The sequence below is a fragment of the Passer montanus genome, unplaced genomic scaffold (assembly GCF_014805655.1).
Source record: "Passer montanus isolate IOZ18808 unplaced genomic scaffold, ASM1480565v1 scaffold24, whole genome shotgun sequence".
Classification (NCBI taxonomy): domain Eukaryota; kingdom Metazoa; phylum Chordata; class Aves; order Passeriformes; family Passeridae; genus Passer; species Passer montanus.
Genome location: NW_024367037.1, coordinates 741,767 through 767,021, shown reverse-complemented (window position 1 = coordinate 767,021; position 25,255 = coordinate 741,767). Strand labels below are relative to the sequence as shown.

General features: G+C 41.2%; 1 protein-coding gene across 2 annotated transcripts in view; it reads left to right on the top strand.

Annotated features, from left to right (window-relative positions):
* The first annotated feature begins 2,113 nt into the window (after positions 1 to 2,113).
* PTPN3 (protein tyrosine phosphatase non-receptor type 3) overlaps positions 2,114 to 25,255 on the top strand; it is a 157,224-nt gene continuing 134,082 nt past the window's right edge. Inside the window, exon 1 of one of the 2 annotated variants that reach the window (XM_039711167.1) lies at positions 2,114 to 2,174. In XM_039711167.1, the coding sequence (XP_039567101.1) occupies positions 2,126 to 2,174 (49 nt within the window). In that variant the 5' untranslated portion in view covers positions 2,114 to 2,125. The remainder of the gene's footprint in view (positions 2,175 to 25,255) is intronic. The other variant, XM_039711168.1, reaches the window with a different exon arrangement.

Sequence of the window (25,255 nt, the reverse complement as noted above, 5' to 3'; positions counted from 1 at the left end):
GAATGTTGCCATCATTTGAGATGCCTTCAGCCTGATGGTGAAAGTGCAAGGGTTATGGCAGCAGAAGCACAGGCAGGAAAGCCAAAGCAGATCCTCTTGCTCTTCTCACAGCTCATCTACTCCTGTCTTACCAAGCGGAGCAGGTGGAAAATTATTTGCTCTAATCTCCAGGGTAAAATAAGTTCACTGTTGTGCCCTTTACAATGCTCCTCATTGAGAAAGGCTCCTCAATGAACAACTTTGCAGAAGTGGGTGAAAGCATGCACAGAACCACAAAATGGTTTGGACTGGAAGAGACCTTTAAAGGTCATCTAACCCAAGCCCTCTGCCGTGGGCAGGCAAATTTTTCACTAGACCGGGTTCCTTATAGTACTGACCAGTCTGACCTTGGACACTTCCAGTGATGGAGCAGCCACAACTTCTCTGGGCACCCCTTTCATTTTGTTCACTGAAGTATTAAAATAAGTATAAGGCTCCCATATGAGTGAATTTAACCTCTGGAAAGCACAATTTTACATCAATCTTTTCAATCTTACCTGCACATGAATAAAATGAAACAAAGCCAATCTTTGTAAGCCTTGTTGAGCTTCAGTTTTCAAAGAGAGAGAAAGAAAATGAGGGTGAGGATTTAGACCTATTGAGTATAATGTAAGTAGTCACAGGCTGTAAAATGAGAGATTTTATTAACCTAGGTGAAAGAAAAGCAGGAAATTGCCATATTATATAATTTTCCCACTGAGGAGCCTCTGGTGGATTTGTTATTTCCAGGAGGGCGTAGTGATCCTAGAAGTGAGAATTGATTTAAATTTTTCTCTCATCATTCTGTTGTGAAAATAGACTCTGAGCTTTTGCCAGATTCTGTAGGAGTATCTCTTTTTTAAAATCATTATTACAATCAGGTCAAGTTCTTCTTAAACAAAACACTTTATAGGCTTAAAATCTCATATGCTCAGTGTTTATTGTCTGCCACATCCCAATATTTTACAAGTGTCCTATAATGATAGCTTCCTCTTTCATGCTGCATTTTGTAAAGAGATTTCAAAGCATTTCCCAAAGAAAGTGTACTGTAATTAGGCATGTGATAGAGATGGGGAAACAGAAACAACAAGAGGTAAAGCAATTTGCCCAAGGTGACAGGACAAATTAGAGGCAGAGTCAGGCATAAATCCCATGTCTCCTGGTTTTTCCTTCCTTGCTAACCACAGCCTCACTTGGAGATGGTATCACCAGCTTGTAAAAGCAGTGGGGAACTGCTATGGGAGTACTGCAAGATGTAGCCTGATGTGAAGCTGATATGGGATCAGAATCAGGGTCCACCTGCAGTTCTTCTTGGTCACAGGGGTAACAGGTAAATGTTAACTGACCTGAGAGGGGCTTGCAAAGCAGTGCTGGAGGCTCCTCACTGAACCTTGGGTGGATAGAGGGGCTGCTGAAAGGCAGAGCAACCTCCATGGCTGCTGCATGGAGGAATCCTCCCTGCAAACACTGAGGCAATAATAACCTCATGTTCCTGGGGATGCATTCCTCAGAATTCAGGCCCACACAATTTTTCCCCTTCAGCAGTGATCAGAGTGGGGACAGAGGAGTCTGTAGAGCAATGTGGAGCTGCTTTGTCCCACAGGACACTGTTCCTTGGAGAGATGCAGTGGCAGCCCTCACCACCTTATTGCACAGCAGAAGGATTCCTGCATTCCCACAGTGCAGCAACCTCCAAACTCTACCGCTATTTGTGGTTTATTTGGCACGTTAAGATTGATTTGAAATTATTTCCCGTGCATTTGCAAACCTAGCAAGTAGTTTCCCTTTAAAGTGCACCAGCTGTGACATTGGGCAGGTTCTGTAATTTCAAATGAGGCGCTAAGAGACTACTCCTTTCAACAGCTTTTTTTGTAATGAGGGTGGGTACCTGTTGCAATGAATCAATTAAAACTCTTCTGACACACAAGCTGTGTGTTGCCAGACCCGTTTCACAGGTTTCTCAGGAGGGAGGATAACATGTGACAGCACACAGAGGAGCCAAGAGTACTGGAGGAGATCAGAAGCCTGCATGAGTGAGCTGAGCTTTCCAAAATATTTTCTTAAAGCTCTATTCAAGGGACCACTGACCTCTGCAACAGACAGCACCATGGTGGAGCAAGAGATGCTGCTATCGTGTGCCTATCCTCAAGAAAAGTGTAAGTGACCAAACATGATTTTGTATAAGAAATGAAACATTGGAGGACATTGGAGGAAGGAAATGAAAGAAATTATCTAGGTTGTATAATTGAAAAGACTGAGGGAGTAGAGGGGAAATGCTGAAAGAAGGAAATAAGGAAGCTATTAACTTTATATTGTAGGCATGCAATTGAAATGCGATTAGTGTGCTTGCAAGCAAAAGAAAGGATGCTTGTATGCACAACTCTGATATAAAAGCTTCTTGAAGAAACTTGCTTTAATCTTCGTCTTTGTATTTGCAAAGTGCTGTGGTGTGGAGCTGCTTGTGTGGTAGAGAACAAGAACAATGAGCTTTGATTTAGTTAAGGAGCAGACTGGAGTGCAAAGAGAGCATTTTCAAGAACGACATGATGTGATTAAAACCAACAGTTTAGGCTTTTTTAACAGTGCAATGCCTGTTTTTCCTAAGACAGCGGCATGCTTTCTGATATTTTATCCAAAAATCAGCTGAAATTAGGGTACAGTGGGAATATACCCAAATCCATCCCTCCTTCCTGAAAGCATGCTGTCACAGAACCGCTTTGTGAACAAGAAATTTTATTTTTATTACTAGAAAATATGATACAGACAACAAACCAAATAAAATCTGTATGTATTGGCTTTTAAAATGTCTGGGAATGTTTTAAAAGACTAGTGAAATAACCAAGTCAGATTTCCAGCATGCTAAAGATGAGTATGACAGTAAAGTAGAAATGTAGCTGACTACAATAAAGTCGAGTAACTAAGTGTAGACTGGACATGTCTGAACAAAATATTAAGCAAATGTAGAAATGGAACTGGTATGTCCTGAAGCCACTTCAGTGCGCTGCCAGAACAAAATTCAGTGCAAAAAAAACCCCAAAACCAACCTCTTCCTTTCAACTGAAGAAATATTGCTTTTTGAACGGCCCAACTTGCTTCATGAGGAGGTTATTTAAAATTTATTCCATATTGAAGGATTGTCTTTGTTCTGTTTGTAAAAGTGTCACTTTGTACAGGGCTTTGCATTCATTTTTGGGAGCAGAATAGGACAGGGATGTCAGCAAAATGCAGTTTACCTGTGGAGAGACGTTTTCACTTTTGTTTTGTTTTTTATTCCCTGCTTTGTATATGCAAAAGGCAAGAGAGAGATAAAAATCATCCTTACCACAGTGTCCTCTTGAGCTGACTTAGAACCTCATAACCAACTGACTGTGACAGAATTTAAATGAAACCTGGAGTTAAAATATCTGTGCTATTAAAAAAAAAAACAACCAAACCACACTTTCCTTTCTGCTGCCTAGTGTCCTATTAAAGGTTTTTAAAAAGCAGGATGACAATACTTTATTTTTAGCTTTGCTGTAACCCCAGCAATATAAATGATTGGTTTTGTTTCATGGCCTGTTTGGTTTTTTTGGGGTTTTTTTGTTTGTTTTTTTGTTTTGTTTTGGTTTGGTTTTTTGTTTGTTTGTTTGTTTGTTTGTTTGTTTGTTTGTTTGTTTGTTTGTTTGTTTGTTTGTTTGTTTGTTTGTTTGTTTGTTTGTTTGTTTTTGGTTTTTTTGGGTTTTTTTGTGTTGTTCATTTTAATGTTAAATAGAAAATGGGAGTCATAGTGGGTTAAAATCATCCAACTGACTTTTATGGAAGACTTAAAAATTCACTGAACCTCTCAAATTGCTCAGTTTTGTGTATAGAATTTAACTTCTTACTGTGTGTCATTGTATTTGCAAGCATGTGAGAGATTTCTCAGTCTCAGTCTGGCTGTCAAATTCACAGAAATGTGACATGCGGCGCTGTAGGGGCTGAAAAAATTGTTTAAAGAAGTCAAATCAAGCGCAAAGGAACTAAAACCACAGGAGAAGGAACCCATGTAGTACCTCAGGATGGATGAGCTGGGTCCACTAATTGCTCCTTCTGGTGGCATGAATCAGCAGTGACCCCCTGAAGCCAACTGAGTTGCCCCATGGGCTCAGGAAAGGACTATGTGGAGGACCAGCCTTGCTGCATTTACAGTATTAAGCTCTTGCCCAGACCAGGTAGGGTGTGTATCTGATGTGTTAAAAAGACAAACACAACACTGAATGGGTCCATTCTAGCTGTAAAGGGTCAAATTATGCCTCAGTGGGTGATGCTTTTCAGCTCAAAACTAAGTGATGTCTTGGATTGATCCAAAAGGTCAACCTGCTGGAGATTTAAGCTTATAAATAAAAACCTGAGTCTTTTAAGAAATTCTTTCTGCTAAGCATGGTATGTCTTTGGAAGCCTGGACCTACTTATTGGGAGCTGTTGGTTTTCTACCTGTTGCTATGAGAAGTCAACAAGAAACTCAAAACTTTATGCCTGAACCAAAGGTCTAGCTGTCTGTAATGATGCGTTTCTATCTGCCTTCTGCTTAATGCCATTTGTCTCCCCAAAAGTCTTGCAAGGAAAAACTAAGAAATTAGGGGGTTTTTGACCTCTAATACACACCAGAATGGTCAGAACATTGAAAAATCAGCCTGTAGTTAGTCACAGGGCATGCTTTTCATAGAAATGTGGGGGTCTAGTGCTGTAGTGTCCTGTTATTCAGTCCGCAGGTGAATAATTTATCTTCCCTTGCAGGGAATATGAGCTGGGGTTTTCTGTGGTCTGTAGCCTTATTTCACCAGGTATTTGGAGCAAACCTTGTTGAAGTCATTAGAAATTCCCTTGGCAGAGGCGGCTTTCAAAGGAAAACAACAGTAAATTAGCCATTACAATGGATTTTACTCTTCTTAGAAAGAAAAAAGTGTATCAAATATGTTGCTGCTCCTAGAACAGGATAAACAGACTTCTAAACTACATCACATACTTACAGAGTATTCCTAAATAGCTGCTTGTAAATGTAAATTTCTAAGGAAATAACAGAAGCTATCTTTTTTGCACTTCTCCCTTTGTGTTATTATTTATTTTAATAATGGTTTTATTTTTTTTTTTTCTGTATTTTGAATATCTTATGTTAGGCTGCTTCTTTAAGTAATATTTGTACATCCCCAAAGCCAAAATATAGATTTTTTTTACTTATTTATTTTTTAACTCTAGAAGAGCATATGACAGAAATACTCTGGTCTAATCCTTTATTTAAAAAACCCAGAAGTACAACCAACTAAACAAAAAAAAAAAAAGAAAAGAAAAAAGCCAAATCAAAACAAACAGTAACTCACCAATAAACAAACAAAAAAACCTCAAAAAAAACCGCTCACACTTTTGTGCTTGTACTTTAATTTTCTGTCACGCAGTTAATAACTACTTTTTTTCAATTATTCAAAAAGCAAACCAACTTTCTGTTAGAACCAAACAAAGATATTTCAATCAAAAATTGTGTTTGTAGTGCGGGTTGGGGTTTTTTTGTTTGTTTTCTTGTTTTTGACCACTGTTTCTCAGCTATGAAATGACAAACACACTTTCAGGATGGCTTACTTAGATTTCAGATTTGGAAAAAACATTGTACAATTGATACATTTCGGTCTTGCTCTCTAAGAGCAGCACTGTGGTGTTATGCGTGTGCTGATGAGAAGATGTGGGAAATATCTGTTCTCTGTCTTGAGAAGACAAAAATATGGTGGTTGTCTAGGAGGAGTATTTAAAAAGTCTTTATCTGAAACAGTTTTCCCAGACACTTGCTCATTCTCAGTCTCATTTTTTTTATTTTTTTAATTTTCAAATCAAAATGTTTTATTTGATCATGTCAGAAGACATTATTTTAGAGTTAGACTTTTAAATTAATGATCATCCTCAAAGCAGGGTGATTCCCTGTTAGCAATATCACTTTTTTTAATCACTTCTCTAATTTGACTGTAAATACTTCTTTTCTTTTCTTTTCTTTGGATTGTGGATTAACATATTAAATCATGTCAGACTAAGAAGCGGTTTCAGGTGGATCCCAAGAAAAACAGCCCTAGCTGTCTTCTGATGAACAGCTACCTTTTCTAGACCTAACAGGGAATCAATTTCTAATCTATCCAACACACTCTTTGTAAGTTCCAGCAAATGCACAGTTTGAATTAAAATGCCATGTGCAGTTAAATTGCATGTCTTGGAGAAATCAAAATATACTGTTCCAATACAGATACAGTTCTTGAACAGAGCTGTCATGCTGTCAAAACAAAAGATTTATTTAAGGAAATCTATTTTCCAGGGAACTGTGCTGCCTGTCAGCTTTTTTGGCTGATTTTTTTGATATCTTGCCAAATTAACACATCAGTTTATGTCAACCCAATCTACAGCTGTAGTCAGCTAATAGGAAATGAAGTCTGTATCACTCCTTAATTTCTGAAGATCAGATATGTCCAAAGAAGTGAAAATAAACTGAAAACAAGCCAAAAGCAATACACATGCTATTCACATGCTTCTTCACTCAGAGCCACATTGAAAGATACTTCCATGTGAATTCCTGTGTGTTGAATTATCTTTGGAAGAAGGGCTTATGCACTGCAATGGTGGAGCCCAGGCAGATACATAAGATGGACAAATGTGCCTGTCAAAGGTTACAGAGAAGCATATTTGGGGAAACAGCCTAAGTTATGTTCTTCCTGAGTCGAATGGCCACTAAAAATCTTCTCTCCATAAAGTTGGTGCAACCACTGCTGACTACTCGTTCTGCACAGATTATCTTAGCTGTCCCAGAAAAATGCCAGGCTTAGCTGGAAAAGGAGATGGAGCAAACGCCCAAACTCTGCAGGCTCCTCCAGGGGCCTGGCAGCTGCATAAAGGCTGCTCAGGAGCCCGGAGGATGCAGGGACTTTGCCCACACAGCATCCTTGTGTTTAATGTTTTGCTGTTTGTGCTGCTGTGGTAACGCGGGTGGGAATGCTACCAGCAGCTGGAGGCGTGCAGCTCCCCGTGTAGGAAGATGGGCTCTGAGGGACAGTGGGCAGCTGGCCTAGGCTAGCTCTGCAAGAAAGAGAAAAAATGTTCAGGGAGAAAGCAGCAGAAGGAAGTTTAAAATGGACTCGGAATATATCTGTGGTATCGCTCAGGATACTTGCCGCATCTTAAAGGCATCATACACACATCTATGGCCCACACATCTAGTCCTGGGTCCAGGAAGGTTTCTGACTCTCTTGAGGTTTTTTTTTCTTCAATCACATCTGCAAGTATCTTCGTTACTTTTGCGGTACGGGATTCCCAAAGGGTGGAGGCTCTACTGCCCTGGTCACATAAAGCTGTTGGTAGTGAGGTGTCTACTTGTATTTCTCAGCATACCATGGCACAACCTTGCCTATGAAAAATAAAACAAAAAAACCAAAACAAAAAACCCCACAAACCAACCCTGCTATCATAGTTTTGGCCCAGTTATGCTGTCAAAGTTGTAGTGATGTAACTGAGAACAAAATTTTGCATGGTGTTTCCTTCCAGAGTGATGGAGTTGGGAGCACTGCAGTCTGCAGGGGGCTCTATCCCTTGCTGCTCATTTAAAAGGAGCAAGGTGTCAAATCCATACCAGATTTTCTGATCTGGGACTTGGCCCAGCTGAGACATTTAAGATTAAAATCCCAACAAAGGTGATGGTGATTAAGTTCAAAAACTTATTTGCTCTTCAATTTACCATGATCTTGAAGCTGTTTGTCTGTTTATATCCTAAGATGTCTCAGCCTTAGTAGAGTTGAGTGAGTAATTCAAATGTCACTTTGTACGTACCTCTAACTAAGCCTATTGTAGGGACAATTGGTCCCACAAATGTGCTCTAGCCATACTCAGCTTTCAGGGACATATTTCTCACCTTATTATGTGCAGTGACTCTTGCTGCCAAAATTTAAAATTCCTGTTCTCTGCCCAAGCACTTCATAGTAGACTGAGTATTTACTTCAGAGAACTTGAAGACTTTCATTCCCTATTTGAACAGAGAATGTTCAAATCTTTTCAGCCTCTTGAGACAAATCCATGCCAGCAGCAGAGAGGCTACTCTGGCAACAGGCAGTCCCACTTCAACCATGCCACCAGCCTGGTGCTGGTTACTCATTCCAAGCAGAGCTGGACAAGCTGGAGTTTTAGTTTCCCTGCTAGGACTTTTTTCTTGTCATTCACATTCAACCATCAGTGGTTAAAACACAGAAAACCAAGAAGAGACAAGGCCAGAAACCTGGATGCCCTGATGGCAGGTGAGTGTCCTGAGCATGAGGAAACCTGACTCAGTTGCCTAATATGCTCTTTCTCTTTACGGACTCGTGCTTCTTGGAATGTTTCCTGCACAGTTGCAGATGGAGGATGTGAAGCACATCCCTCCAGCCCACTCAGACTGACCTACTTTAGAGCTGCTAAAGGCATAACCTTGGGGGGAAGGAAGATGGGCAGGAACAGCAGCCCCCTTCCCACGCACACTCTGCAGCCAAAGCACGGAACCAGACTTAGGACAACCAATTCCCAGGTCACTGCTTTAGCAGCAGGGTCTCCTATGGTTGTGCGGAAACTGTGGCAAAGAGGGAACATTAAAAAGCTTAAGGCCTGCACAGTTCTCTGAAAGGAAGGAGAAAAAAAGGAAAAGAAAAATAAATAAAAGGGGCAAAAAAGCCAAAAAAGTTATATTTTGGAACAGATCCAGTTTGCAGATCCCAAACAAATGCAAGTATCTCCTTGCAGGTCTGAGAGGTAGGCGAGGTAGGCTTTAAGGTTGCTCTCCCCACCCAGCCAGCTTTATTGGCTAGGTCTGTGCAGGTACATGCTAAGCTCCTTGGGGTTGTTATTGCTAGCTCCTAACACTCTTTGTGCACTTTATAGATCTGTTGCTCAGGATTCAGACTCTGCTCAAAGGCTTGAGATCTTAAACATGGGGTATTACACCAAGTTAACGCTGAGTCACCAAAGCCCTTTATTGAATCTGCCCCAGTGCATTTTTCAGGCTGATTTGCAGAGCAGCAGGGATTATTACCAGGAGTAACTGGGTTAATAACAGGGCCTTCTAGAGAGAAAGCAATTTGTAACACCTCTGATACTTTGACTGAAACATGTTTATTATCCCCGTTCCCAGTTATGTAACAGGCAGAAAAATATATATAAAAAAATTCTTCTCCTTGCAGAAATCTCTGCAGTACCTGCTGTCTGCATGGCCACTGTATCCTGTTTGCTCAGACTTACATGGTTAAGTAACATCCTGGAACATCCTCAGCAGAATGGCCCTGGAGTTTTGGTAGCTGGACATGGGTTAAAAAAATAAATGCAATAAGCACACACATACAGAAAACCCCCAAAAGGAAACAAAACACTAAAAAACCCCCAAACATCAAAACAAATGAACCCCCCCCCCCCACCCCAACAACAACAGAAAAGACAAAAAGACATTTATCTTCACTCTGAACAGACAGTTGTTGCACACTTGAAGTCTGACAGATGTGGTTTTCTGGCAAGTGGGTGAGGAAAAAAGCAATATCTTGAATCATGTTAGGGAGAAGGGTGAGTCTTTTCTTCTTCAGTTTGAGAGATAAAGATTTGAAAACTTTCAAAGTTGTCCTTAGCAGCTCTACACGCAACATATGGTCCTTCCTGAGCTTTTGACTGTTCCCAATGTGGGACTCTGCCAAATGAAAGTTAAACAAAAGCTACCCTTACAAAAATATTTAGGAAGCCCTGTTTTAGAAGTGACTGCACATGTTGGCTGTGACTCAGAGCACACCCACACACTGGGTAGATAGATTAGCATCTAAACCACTAGGCAAGTTCCAATTCTTGCTCAGAAGGTCAAAAAAGCCTGGGAAATGTCCACTGCTCCCTTTCTCCTCAGAACAATTATTTTTTTCCAGATTACAAAGTCATTTTGGATGGCACTGAAACAGTGAAGTCAACTGATTTATTGTCATAAACAATTGTGTTCCAAGTTGGGAACAAATTTTGTAATTTCAGAACAAGACAAAGTAGAGATCAAAAAAATTTTAAAATAGGAAAAGGAAAAAAAAAAGTTAATGAAAAGACCCAACACTCGAAAAGCCAAACCGTTTCCTTTCGTTTGGTTTCTTTTAACATTTGTTTTTGCTGCACAGAAACCAATAGGATTCATAAAACTTTTGCTAGGGAGGTACGTATTAATTGAAGAGAGATGAAAGCCAAAAGTGTCCTTGATAATGTTTTGTCCAGAATTGGAAAAGGTCAAATCTGATGTAGTTTTCTTTTTTTTTTTTTAATTTGGTGTCATATTATGAGACCACAGCAGCTCAAAATACTGAGACTGCTATCTGCATTTCCCTTGGCTTCCACATACTGTAGTTGGCCTGTTTCCAAGTCCCCTGTGGCTGAAATCCCTGCACATCCTTTGGTGTTGTTAGGAAGGAAATGGATGCCCACCTTCCCTACCCTTCCTCCCATCCTGAGGAGACAGAGGGATGAAGCTGGGAAACAGCTAATAGCACTAGGAGCATTTATTAGGCTAGAAATTGAGTTGTCCTGAAGTTTGAGGTACCTCCTATCCAGGAGAGAGAAAAAGGCTACCAATAAAAATTTTCCATAGCGGTGCATGTTTTATGAGTTGTGGCTAAAAGGCTCTTAGTACAGAACTAGAAGTTGTGGATTGTCCTGAAGACCAAGGTTTAGTCTGTTCTAGAAACTTCAGACATTCATGCAACCTAAAACATTAATAAGAATTTTTTTGACATCAAAGTAAAGAAAATAAACTTCTAGAGATGACAAAAAATATGTAAACAAGAGAGAGGCAGAAGTCAGAACTAAAAACACTTTACAGGTTTCCAGCCACGGTATCATATCAAATCTGATTGCAAAGGGAAGCTGGCTAGTTTGGTAATTCTTGTGACACTGGGCATTCTAAGATAGCTCCGGGCTTCCTTCTGTGCTTCATTCTGTACTTTTACTGTTGTGGCTGAGATAATGAGACGGAAAATAACACATGGTGGGAATGGAGAGTGACAGCAGAGTCTGAGTGGAAGAAAACACTTTTTCCTTTTTCTTTTTAATGATAATGGGGGGGAAAGGGTCAGAAAAGCACAATGATGTGAGTTTCAGTAATATAGAAACAACCTGGAGTTATATTCACTGTTGCAGACTTGACGTGGAGGAAATACAACAGATCCACAAGATGTATGGATGGCCATTATTAATATATCAGCTGTACAAGCAAAACAGGGATTAGTTAAATCGTTATTAATAGTTAATCCCTTGCAAAACCAGGGGCGGAAATACTAACTCACCTTGATGGCTTGTGGTTTGGATTTCTTTTCCCACAGTGTGGCTTTTCACTGAGCTGCCTGTTGTTCTCTGTGATTCAGAGACAAATGGCCTTATGACCCCCCTAGAGAACCCTTTCCCAACGATAAAACCAGCAGGAATGAGAAAGAGGAAAAATAAATGGCATGAAGGAGATGGCTTTTCTATTTTCATTCCTCCCACCGGTGCTGTGTGAGAGGCAGTCCAAGAAATTGGACAAAAACCAACGTAAGTGTCTAGAACCAATGTTCAGTAAAACTTGCTGTTCTGCATTTACAGTGCCATTTCAACAAGTTAGGTCTTGTTCCCTCTTCCAGAGTAACCATCATGTGTTCAACAGTGAGGGTGCTCTTGCCAAAACATTTTTCTTATCAGGATTATTCTTTTGCATGATAAAATATCAAAGACTCTGTGAGATTAATCTTTTGAACTTTGCCTGTTAATAAACACAGAATTCTCTCTGGCCTCAGAAATGTTTTCCAGTAACTCTTTTTCTTCAAGTGGAAGTTTTGAAGTTTATCAGAACTATTTCGGACACTATCCTTACTTGCATTCTTCTTTATTGAGAAAAAGAAAACAACCACCTTTCATTACAATTATTTTTCATTTTCATTCAATTTTATTTTACTTATTAAATTAAAGAGAGCACGCCTTTTCCTCTCTGCTTTCCCTGAAGGTAGGAACTAGTCAAACATCCTACAAGCAGCTCATGCTCAGAGAAAGCAATACTGGGAAATTTTGCTAGGCTTTGCTAGAGAGAAATTATCCAGGGGGAAGAAAAAAGCATGTGGCTGTAGGAAGGTGTTGGAGATCACCCTCAGGAGCAGTCAAGGACCCCCAGGCATGCCGTGTGACAGCCATCATGGTCATGGCACAGGACAGGCTGGCAGCACCTGCATCCCTCTTGTTTTGTAACTATCTGAGACGGCAGGAAGATACTGCCCATTAAGTCTTTTTCAATATATAGCTTCTGTGACAGAAAAGCCTATGGAATCTATGGTTCTGCTCTGCCATTTTGGATTTGGCCTATGGTATTTGTTTGTATGTTGTGGGAGGGCTCAGGGAAGTTGTCTTCCTTCCACATCTCAGTATCATAGTTTGCTGTTTTTCCTTGCTACTTCCACATCAGTTTTTTCTTTCTGTGCAATATCATCACTGATGATCACTGTGGGCTCTGCTCCTGGCCATGAGAGGAGAAGCCCTTGGATGAGGGCTGATGACCAGCCTCTCCCCAGAGAGGCCAGAAGGGGGGAATGCTGTATTGAGTTTGCAGGGTGAGGTTTTGGTAGCCAGAGAGGGGGCTACAGGCATGGATTATGTGAGAAGTTAACAGAAAATTTCCGCATGTTTGATAAAGCCAATGCCAGGGGGCTCCAAAATGGACCCTCTGCTGGCCAAGGCTGAGCCTGTCAGCAGCAATGGCAGGACTTCTGGACAACATATTTAATAAGGGGGAAAACTTACACCACAAAAGCAACTGCAGCCAGAGAGAGGAGTGGGAATACGTGAGCTGAACAGCCCTGCAGACCCAAGGTCAGTGGAGATGGAGGGACAGGAGGTGCTCCAGCACTGGAGCAGTGGTTCCCCTGCAACCTGTGTTGCAGACCATGGCTAGGCAGATGTGCTTCTGCAGCTCAGGGAGGAGCACAGTGGAGCAGAGATCCACCTGAACTCATGGAGCCCACCCAGGGCAGGGGGAGGCACCTGAAGGACCCTATGGGAAGCCCAGGCTGGAGCAGGCTCTTGACAGGACCTGTGGAGAGAGGAGTCTACATGGGAGCAGGGTTGCTGTCAGGACTTGTGACCCCTGGGGGACCCACACGGGAGCAGCCTGTTCCTGAAGGACTACGTCCTGTGGGAGGGACTCATTGCTTTAATGAGCACTTGGTTTCCAGTCAGAGTCAGCCTTCCACAGATGGCTTTTACCTCCAAAATGCTCCTGGTGGGGAAGTGCCAGGCCTTCCCACTGCCTCTGGACTCAGATGAAGGCTGCGAGGGCTCAGTCCAAATCTGTGTGGAAACAGGGTCTTTGTTACCTGGTGAACCTCAGGCAACACCTTGCATCAGTCCTGAAGTTTTACTCACCTTACACACCTTGCTGCTGTGATTCCCTCCAACTCTCCCTGAAGAGCCCCACTGGTATATGGTATTTATAGCTAATGTGCTCTGGCCACCTCAGGAGAAAGATGAGCAGGTTTCTCCTGATGTGCCTTCTTGAATGACCTTCTGTAACTTGATCTCCCTGACCCACAGGACAGCATGCAGAAGAATGCTCCTTGCAAAGTGCAAAGTGTGGCCCCCATATCTGTTCTCTTGGTCAGACCAGACCTGAGGGAAAACTTGTAGGGAGCTGTCAAGTTGCCATACTGCAGGCAGGTCAGGAAAAAAAGTGGGAGAATGTACAGGCTCCCAGCGGCAGAATGGACAACAGTTTCCAGCTTCCAGAGGGACAATTAATTGAATACTACTGTCATTTCTGCCTTTCTACTGTTGGGGTTTTTTTTCTGCTGTGTAAAGGAATAGCAGCAGTAGGAACTGACAGACAGCAATCATTTATCCCATCTCCAGCTGGTAATATATAACATATATGTGTAAAGTGAAATATTAATTTTCAGCTATACAAAAGGAGAGGTGGTGGTGTCCGTAATAGAAAAAAAAATATTTTTAGCAATATAAACTGTACTCCTATTAACATTGCAGTTAATATGCCATTTTCTTAATTGTATTTGATACCATTAAGCTGGAACTGTTTGTTTTTTTAACAATAACTTTTATTGCTATTGTGGTATTATTGCCTGAATTTTTAATGAGGCCAGTGAAACAGTATTCATCAGTTTAATTTCTCTGAAGCATTTTGTCAACTCTAGGATATTGACAAAAAATTATATAAAAGAAATATCTGAGGCATGAAGGAGAGCATATTAGCAGCAATCGAGTTTATGTTTATCATCTTTACAACCTCATCGGTACACATGGTTCTTTGTAGGCAAATATAATGACATTCCTGTGCTTTTTCTGTAGTAGGCAATAATCTATCAGCTGACTCATTCTCCTGATTTGATTTTACATCCTCAGATAATCTAATATTGAAAACCTGGAAAGATGCATCAGATTGGTTACTGTGATGAGTAAGCAAACAGCATGAGCCTCAGGCTCTCAGTGGAAAGGCAAGGCTGTATTTTAATCTCAGACTCATAATTTGGTATTTTCATACCACATATTTTTTAAAGATTTCCACCAAACCTTCTAACAGATTTAATCTTGTGTAGCCAAGGGAGGAAAACAGGTCTGTGAGATGTTGTTTGAATCAAGTATGTCCCTATATCCACTGAGAGCATGTCAGCGCTGTAACAAAACTCTTGCAAATTCTACCTGCTGCCCCCATAGCCATAGTTCTTTCCTAAACTGGGGAGCAGGTGTTTACAAAACATGAGTGTTGATTCCCACCAGAGTGATAAGGAAGAGCAAGTAAGCTAAAAACTGACAGCAGAGTGCATCTACTTGGCAAGTTCTGTGTGCTTGAAGAAAAGACAGCTATCAAATTGGACTTGTTACACTAGCTTCTTCCCTTCATGTGCTAGCTTACTCCCTCCTGAAAGATGCTTGCATCCCTTTCTGCTGTTACTTGTCTGCATGGAATGAATCTGCTGTATTTTGTGCCAGAAAAAATGAGTTAAACAGAAATCTGATTCATGAAACTGGAATCTTGAGAGCAGAATCTTCCTGGCAAAGGGGACTCCTCTCCTCTCTGGTCGGGTTAGTACTGATGATTCTTCTGGAAAGGAATACTTAATAAATAACAAACTATAGAATATAAAGTTATATCAGTGTAGGAGATGTTACTATCACCCTCAGGGCACAGAGGGAGCACAGCCTGCCTGTGTTGATTGAAACAGGGCAATTCCTAACCCTGCAGTCCATGTGATTCTGGGTACATGGAAAATTTGTCTTTATAAGGGCATGGCAAATTCCTTCCTTGCTTCTGTGCCACTGGAAGATCTGTCTACTGTTTCCAAGATGGGTGTAGTGATTTTCCTGAATCTGAGCCACAAGACATCTGCTGGAGGACCAAAGGGAGGAGAAATTCTGCGAGTAATTCATGGTGGCAGATGATAACAGCTTCCACAGGGCTCTGAGCTGTCTGCTGTGGGAGGGGACCAGGCACAGCAGGCAGGCAGCTGGGGCCCAGCCCAGTGCAGCAATACCACCTTCAAAACAGCCTGAGCTGCCTTCCCTCTTTGCCTCTCCAGGGTTTCATGCCCACACCAGCACACCTACTGCCCACCATGTGCTCCCCTACCCCACAGGGGAGGTGCTCATGGCTGGAGACCCCTTGTATGGTGTTCCATACCTGGGCACACCACCTCATGGCTTGGGCTCCCTTCTGAGTCTCTACAAAGGCAGGGTCAGGCCACTGGCTCCATGCCAGCTTTAGAAAAGCTTTGATAATGTCTTGTACCTCCAGAAATTGTCCTCATGTATTTCTTTGCTGTCTTCAAGAAAATGCCTGGGGGCCATGTGTCCTGGGTGGGTGTAGGACACGTTAAGGAATCTTGGTTTCTTTTGGCGTAATCTGCTGTCAGCCAGGGACTGTAAAATGCACAGAGCTGCAAAGGTACTTCAATGTCATTAGCTTAGCAAAAAAATAAAATGTTCCTATTATAAAAACAAACTGGCAGCTGGCTGTACAGTGGTCCCAAACTGGAAATGACTAGCAGCTTTTAAAAGAAAGTCCAGTCCATCATGCCTGAAAAGTACCTAAGAAAGAAGGGGAAAGAGCAGATAAAGCAAACAGGACAAATGAAAGATACTACTTTCATTTTCTGGTAGTATGCCAGTTTGAAATTGCTGGATATTAGCAAGGTGAAAGGTGTGAATTACAATGACAAAAGAGTCATTAGGCCAATTTTCAACAAATATCCTCAAACTTTGCCTTGTTTCTGATGTAATATAATCTCATTTTAGATCTATGTTTATGTTAAAAGGGGTGAGTTAACCCTCTTGGTAATTGCAGACCAGTTTATCCTGCTTTTGCTTGCAGTGAGGGAATACTGTCATGGGGCAGTTGCTACAGAGCACTCGATACACCCTGGTTTTGTTGCCTTGCACAGGCAATCACGCTGTCACCTGGCTCTGAACTGTCCCCCTAACCCCATGGATTTGCACACCCAGGCAGCAAACCTGGCTGAGAACCACTTACAGTGGAGAGTTTTGTTTTGAAGAGAAAACCGTGAGGTGGGAGCTCACCAGGAGCTGCTCCAAAAAATGTCTTGTTTCCTCTGTCAATCATTTACAAGACTGGTTTTCCAATTTTGGCGGTTTTTTCTGTTTAAATGGCTTTGGGCTTTACACCATGTTTCCGTCAGGCTTGCAGAGCAACCTGGTTTTTTTAAACCCTACTTTCAACCCTTCTTAAGTGTGATCTTCATTCTTCCTCTGCCTTGGGCTGTATGAGCCCCTAGTGCAACCATTCCTAGTGGGATCCCAGTATTGCCACACCTTCCCTGCCTAGCTCACAGAAAAGCCCAGCTGCACTTGCAAGTTTAAGGCTGCTCCTGTGGAAGACATATAAGTGATTAACTAATAACCTCTGAAGTTTTTACAAAACATGACTGATTCTTCTATTCACAGTCATAGTAACTATAAAAAAGGATGAAATGGGTTTAGTGTTCTATCTCTGAATACTTCTTTGAAAGCACAAGCACAAGTTTGCAGCCTAGACCTCCATCACTGTTTGGGAGCAATGTTCTGTGTGATGGGGAGGCTTTTTCTTCTCTTTCAGGCCCTGCCTTTTTGCAATTCAAACTTCTTCATAATTCTCACAGATCATTCAGCCTCAGTAGATTTCTAGATTAAATAATAACAGCTTGGACTCCTTTTCTTATTTTCTTTTTTTTTCCTCTGTGATCAAATGTGGGAAGAGACATCCTTTTAGACCATTCCTAGCTGAAGACAATTCCTGAACATTTGTCTTCCCTAGTGTTTCTTCAGAGCCTTATCCTTGTCTCTATTTTTCCATTTCTCGTTTCTTTAAAAGTTTTGGATTTGCCTTATGTGTTCAGCCAGAACACATCACATAGAGAACCTGAACTCCCCAACACTGTTGATGAGCTGATTTGTAAGTGGTGGGACCATAATCAGAAATTCTGGTGCAAATTCTCCCATATTTAATAAGATTTATATTTGTTCTTATACCCCTAACTGTCTGTCAATAGAGTTTCTTTTCCAACTTCACTTACAAGCCTACTTTTCTGAGACTGTAAGAATTGACATATTCTGACACATTTCATCAAAACTAGATTCAAAACCTTTTGGGGGTGTGGGAAGAGAGAAGGAAGACAGGCAACCAGAGACACACTGAGAGAATGATAATGTAATCCTTATTTTCTTAGGACACCAAAGTGTATCACAGACAACTTTTTCATCCTCCACAATATTCCAAAATAAAAATTTAGTGAATCTGAATAAAAGGTCACAATTTGAGTTTGTCTAATGGAAACATTTCAATAAATAAAAAAGTGTGGTTTTTTCATTCTTTTCACATCATCTGAAATCTCTCAACTAGTTTCTTTATTCACTGGTCAAGATTCAGAAAAAGCAATTAAATGAAAAGCAGGGAAATACAAATCTTTATCTTATGTAAATAACAGGATCAACTCTGTTTTCTGATTATGATGACAAAGGCCATAGCTCTTCTGTTCATCTGTATTTTCAATGCAAAACCATTCTGAGTGTTGCTCTTTCTAACCAATGATGCAATTCCACTGTTAGGATGGAAAGCTCCACAGCTTTCCCGAGTAGGGGATCATACTACAGCTTTAGGAGTTTTTTCCTTCTTTCTTTCTTTCTTTCTTTGGACTTTGATTAAAGCTGGTGAAAATTATACTTTTCCTTCTTCTTGGGAATCCAAAGATACCAAGTGAGGACAAATGGAGAAAAAAATGTTCTAAATGTTCCACAGTGGCAAAACAAACAAAAAAAAAAAACCACAAAAAAAACCCCAAAAAACAACCCCCTCCCCCAAAAAACCCAAACCCACCCAATAAAAAGTTTTGGAAACAGTTAAAATCTTTTGTTTAGGAATAAAATTGAGTTTGAAAGTTCACTTTCCATTGCTGCCACATGGCTTTTAAGATCCAGTGAGAGGAGGGACCAGCTGTGAGATATGTCTGGAAACCTCTGAATCAACAGGGATTTGAGGCTTTCCAGCTCTGTACTGCGGAGTCTAAAGCTAAGGTTCAGTGAAGATAAAACCTCAGGGTCACCAGCCCCTTGTTTCTGCAGCCGAAACCTTGGGGATTATTTTTCACTCCATGTGGCAAGGCTGTGCAGGAATCTGACTGAAAAACCCACAAGTAATTACAAGCATTACAAGATGTGGGAGCACCAGAGCCCACTGAGTATCTTCTCAGGAAGTCTTATTTCCCTGTTCTTTAACAGTTACATTTTGGAGGACCATTTTAGTTCTCAGAAATTTAATTTTCCAGTAAAAATATTTTGTTGGAAAATCCCATGACCCCGATTTCTGCTGCCTTTATTAAACAGGTTCATTCTGAGACAGAGGAATTTGGGAGCAAATAGGTTGCAAATGTGGTGGACTTGCAGAGAGCAGAGGACTTACTACTTAGACATCTTGAGGTTGCACTATAATGGGTGCTGTCCTACCAGGTGCTATGACTACACCTTGTGTATTATACAGGTTTAGCCACATTTTTGAGAGCTATTATTAATGCTGAGTTGCAGCATACGCCTTTGGAAGCAGTACAGTCAATGCATACCTGCTTACAGCGAGAAACAAAAAAGCCTCAAATTTCCTCTTGGCTGGCTCCTTCCTCCTCCACCCAACTCGGTTCGTGCCATTCTAAAACAGAAGTTGACATCAAGTCATTTTCTATTGTTGGAAAAACAGTCATAAGAAAACCCACATCCCTTGTTGTAAAAGCATTGGAAGGTTGTGGAGCAGGTAAATTTGAGGACTGCTTCTTTTTAGATTGTTTGCAAATGTGTCATCCTCATTTTTTGCCCTCACCTACTATTATTTTAGCAGTGGTAGTAGGAATGGGCACCTTAGCCACTTTCTAATCAAATTAACCATGCTTCCTCCCACTCAGATGGAAGTCTGGTTGGATTTGCCACCTTGGATATATGCCCTATGGACATGAGTTCAGAGGCACTTTACCCATTCTCACAGCTTCAGTTGGCTTGTTGCTGAGGTCTAATTCTGTGGTAGTTGTCGGTGATACTTTTGCACGGCTGCACAAAGGTGTATTAGCTACTGTACCAAAAAACCCCAAGCAATTTAACTCAGCTGAGATGATCAGACTTGTTATTAAATGCAGAAATCAGAAGCAAAGAACAGGATAACTGAGATTGGCAGGTTAGCAAGGAGAATGTCTGAAGAATTTGGATTTGGCTCATTCTATTTTCAGGTGAAGTCACATGGGTTTTGAAATAGCTGTAGAATAGGCATGTGTCAAACTGCAGTTCTCTTCTGCACAGAAACTTGGATGGTTCAGGCTCTCTGCTGGGATTTATCAGGACAGCTCCAGTTATTTCAGTGGTGATTTGATACTTCACAATAACTAAGGGGTTTTTGCCTAAGGTATGTTTCATCTTACAGTCTTAATTGTGCAGATAGAAAAGATTATTTTTCAGGAAGGTTTTATAACCCAAAGTCTAATTTTGGATTTACTCTGGTATAACCAAGAAGAAAAAACAAATCAGATTTTCTATTTAAGATGCTTGTGTTTTAATTGCTTTTTATCTATTTCTGTACTAAAGTTGTGCTGATTTCCAGCTTCATTAATTAATCGATGCCATGAGTGTAGCATCTGCAAAAGATGAATTTTCTAATACTCCCTTTGGAAATGGTTCTTCTTAAACCACCAGGTATTTAAAGCCACATTTCTGTCTGAGATGGATTCATTTTAGGGAAAATCCCTGCATAATTAAAAAATATTTTTGGATTTTTTTATTTATTCACAATTTTGTAATATGCCTGAAACTCATTAGGTTGCAAGACTTCATTTATTAGAATATCCTTGAGCAGGAGCAATTGCAGTAAGATTCACTTCATTAAAGACAAATGTAATCCTTACAGTAATCGACATACTGTTCTTCACAGTGAAGAACTTCATTAAACAATTTTGATTTGAGGCAGAAACCTGCAAAAAAAAAATAAAAGAACAAAACAACACAACCTCAAAGTCAAGGTTACCAGCTTTCTTTTGTCCTTTCTTTCCCAGTGGCTTTGCCACTAGGTTTTCTCTCCAGATATCATAATATGAAGCCACTGGCTTCATCTTACGATACCTGGAGAGAAAACCTAGTGGCAAATTATCACTGGCTTCAATAAACAATTAAGTTTTCATGCATTATGTTAGCTGTACATCCAGTCTAAGCTGTGGCTTTACCTTTAGGACCACTGGTAATGTTGCAGTTGTCACTGAATCAGTGTTGGAGTAATTTTGTAAATAAATACATCTATTTTTAAAAGAAAGAGCAGCTGTTCTTTTGAGGCTACCCAACTATTTCACATCAGTTCATCCTGTGGATCAAGGCATATAGAAGAGGTAGAAGCTGAAGGTGTGTTCCGCCCGCTCTCTTCCCTCTTTTCCTGGAGAAATGCTGGAGGTTTCAGAGCTATCATGTGTTGGAGTGCACTTCATACACCCTTTCCCAATGGTTACCTCCAGCACCAGGGCCCAGGCAGGTGCAGAGCAGGAGGCAGAAGCGACAGACTTCCTTGCTAGTTGGCCCTGCTATGGTTTATGCCTTTAGAAATGCCCTTTTTCTTCCAGGACAGGATCCAGTACAGGGCTAAATGCCAGTTCCCTGCTGCTTGTGCAATCAGTTTGTATGTTCCAGTTGACTTAGAGATGAAAAAGCCACAGGGTTACACTATCTCTGTACAGCACCTAAATCATTATTCTTCTCCAAAGAGACTTCAAATTCACATAGATTACTGCTTAGCAACAAGTGTAAGTCTTCAGCAGACCCACCCAAGCCTGAAGAGAATGTCTCCCTAATACACAGGACTGGGCAAGTCCAGACCAAGCCATAGCTTCCAATCACCATCAGGAGTACTCACAAACCTGTGTGTGAAGTAGCAGCCCAGCATTCAGTGATGATCTACCTTTCTTAGTGTGAGTATTTCCAGTGGACATGTTACAGATTAACCAGGCAGAGAGGCATTTATCCAGGGACCAGGCTTTCCCAAAATGGTATTTCACAAAATCTCAGAATGGTTCAGGTTGGGAGAGACTACAGTGGGTCATCTGGTCCAATCTCCATGCTCAAGCACATGCACAGGTTTGTGTCCAGATGGTTTGTGAATATCTCCAGTGAGGGAGACTCTACAACCTCTCTGGGCAACCTGTTGCAGTGCTCAGTCACCTGCATAGTAAAGAAGTTCTTCATATTCAGGTGGAACTTCCTGAGTGTCATTTTCTGCCCATTATCTTATTGCTCAGCACTGCTGAGAAGGGCCTGAATCCATCTGCTTCAGATAGTAATTGCCTTCAGTTTTTGTTTTTCTTAAGGTCATGCAGGAATCCAGCTGAGCAACTGAGCACTGTGAACATTTCTTTACCAATACAAATATTAGCAGATTACTGAAAGTTATGCATGAAAAATGCAATTATAAATTAAATCCTACCCTGATTAATTCTAAAGATCCAACTTTCACAGCAGTAGTTTTGGGATTTGTTATCACAAGGTGCTGAACATTTTGTTTATTGCTGTGATTGAAAGTTATTTAGCACCGTAACAAACTAGGAAAAGTTGAAGCCCTTGAAATGAAGTTGCACCTACTCTCATCAGGCCATACATTGGGGTGAGGAAATAAAAGGTCCCGTCTTTTGATCCTGAAACATAGCCAGAGAGCTTTACAGCCTTATAAGTTTGGGGAACCCAGTGTGTGATGTTCATGTGCCTTTTCCTTGCAGCTAAGCTCAAAAGCACTGAGGTTCAGGAAAGCTCTAAGAGAAAAGAAGGGCAATGTTGTGATAGCATCTTCCTTCAAAACATGCAGTCCCTAAAAGGCCATGACATTTACACCCCTATTCCTTTCTGAACTTAATAGCCTCTGCTATTGGAGCCCCCTGTGACTCTCAAGATTTATTTATCCCAAGAAGCATTACACATTCAATAGTTCTGTTTTGGATAGTGTGACTATTGGTATTTCAGCTTTACAAACAGTTGTATGCAGATGATGAGATATGTATGGGTGTAATGTTGTACATGTGTGTAGGGTAGCTGACTGCCCAGTCACCAGTCCCAAGGCCAGTGGGAAGAGAGGGTCACCATGGAGGCACAGCCATCACAGCAGCACTTGACATTGGATTTCAGCACAGTTGTGGCCAACAAGGGTCCCAGTCAGTGGCTGGTTGATAGCAATACTTGGGAGCAGAGGAAGGTTGCTTGGTTTGATCTCTGGAGATCATAGCTGCTCAGAGCCTGGCACTCACTCCCCGGTACTAGGTTATCTGCAGCATGAGTCTCTAGATGACTCTGTGGGTAAAAAAGTCACAGCTCTGGGCAGCCAGGGCTGGCTGCATCCGTGCAGGTCACTCAGAGCTCAACTACAGCAGCAGCAGCAGCAAGCACAGTGTGGCCAGGCCAACCTGAACAGCCTGGCACCTCCTGGGGTCTGCAAGCACACTGGGAGCAAGCAGAGTTGAAGTCACCCCTACCACGGGCAGTACTTGCTGCAGCCAGGGAAAGAAAAGGGTAAACTCAGACCCAGATGCTTTTTGTTCCTGTTGGAAACAAATACAATGAAAAATTTACTGTAAAACAACAGTGGTAGCTGTATGAGCTGGTCAAAACTGCAGTTAGAGTTTGCTTTCCCTCTCCTTCTCTGGTATCAGCATGGAATAATACACTTTCTGCCTGTGATAATGTTTCCTATGTTATTTTTTCCATATAATAATGCACTAACATTCATTAATTTTCTTAAAGAATGGAATGTTTGCTTCCTTCCTGCATTTGGCATTAGTTAATGAAGTGCTAGCAAATGTTAACTTAATTCTCAAAGATCTGTTCTTTCATTTTTCTAATTAAGTTTAATGCAGCCAAATGCATATGGGGGAAATCTTATTCCTATATTGGAAACAAATGGAAGAATCAGCATCATATAAATGTTAATTTCAAAGCTGTTAGTTGATAAAAATAGGAGTAATTACTGTGTTCTTCAGAATAAACTGGAAGAGCATAAAATTCATCTTGAGTCTAAAATTTAGAAGTCAGTGGGGTAGCAACCTTCAAACTGCTCATTAAAGCATGTTTAAAACCCATATTAAACTTATGCAACACACCTCAGTTGAAAATTTATGCATGTATTTACCATGTTCCCATTAATTATCTTAGGGAAATCTGAAAATAAAACTAGAAAATATCAGTCAGTGTTATAAGTATTTGATCAAACCTGTTGATATGCTTTGCTGGTCCAGCTATGTTTCATTAAATGTCACAAAAAAAATTAATTTTACTTGGCTGTGATGATTTTATTGCTCAGTGGTGAAGGAGAACTACTTTTTTACCCAGTTTCAGGGAGCTATGAAAGCTATGGAAGAAAATGTGGAGTGTAGTCTCCCTCATTTTGCTCTAGTCCCTTTGCACTTTTAGCAACGTCAGGAAGAAGTTTCCTCTCACCTTCAATGAAGAAATAGATTGGACCCTAAGCCCCCAGTCCAGCAAGTCCTTATGCACACTGACAGCTTCATCAAGGAGCCAAATGGTTATCACAGTAGGAAATGCCAAGGAGAGGTCCAAGGACCCAGTTGACAGGTGGGGAAAGCTAGGGATCTAGCCCTTGGCTAAAAAAATGACAGCCATGGACACTGGCTATAGTTACGTAGGACAGGTCCAGACTTCACCCAGAAGTCATAAGCAGTTATAACTTGCAGGTCGTGAAGTTTCTGCTCTCAGCTTATACAGGAGCTGATGTTTTTATTTTTTTTTTTAAATATGGCTCATTTGGATCCAGGGTCTGAGCCTCCTCAGGGTTGCAGGGGAGGCAAATCCTCAGACCTGCCAGCCAATAGACTGAATGAGGGCTGGTCCCACAGTCTCAGTGCACGTGGCACTGTGCAGCACTGTCCAAACACAGGAGATCTATGTGTGACTAGGAGCTGCTCTTTTTCCCTAGACTCTGTGAGTGTACAAAGAGTAGTGAGATAGAGACAGGATTATAGTGTGTGTATCTGCCTGTTACTACCATATGTTTCCAAAAATATTGCTATCATTGTGGGATTCCTGAGAGTAGAGAGGTCTCTCATTACACAAGATGATCCAGAACTGGTATCTGATCTACAGTACTGAATAATTTAGACAAGATTACCACTGTAGCTAGAAAACTAAAATTAAGATTTCACAACTTTCCGGAGAATTCTACCAAATTCCACCTGCACAAAGGTGCTGCCCATGACAGAAACTATAGTAGCATTGCTCATGTCCAAAGGGAGGTGAAATCCTCTTTGTGATAAGCTTGTGTGTGCAGTTATGGGTGTACCTGTAATTATAGGCAACAAGAAACAGCGTGGCTTGCTCAATAATGCACCTCCTCCCATCGTGACAGACACAGACAGGAACATGCCACATGATGGAGTGGTCACACTCTTATTCCTCCTCTTTCTTTCAGGGCTTTTGGCTCCCCTCTGTGACGTTAACTCATCTCCTCTGTTCAGTCTCAGTTTTGAGCTCTTCTGGCTGCTAAACAGCCAAGGACCTCCAGCAGCCAACATGTCTCTCAAGCCCTCAATTTATGTTGCTTCCTCTCTGCAGAGAATCTATTTTGATCTACACCGTAAGGCTCAAACACTTCTAGAAGTGTGTCATCATAACAAAGATAAGTGGCAAAATAGAAGCAGTTTTTGGGACCATCCTTGGGAAATGGCAAGCTGCTTTCTGAAAAGAA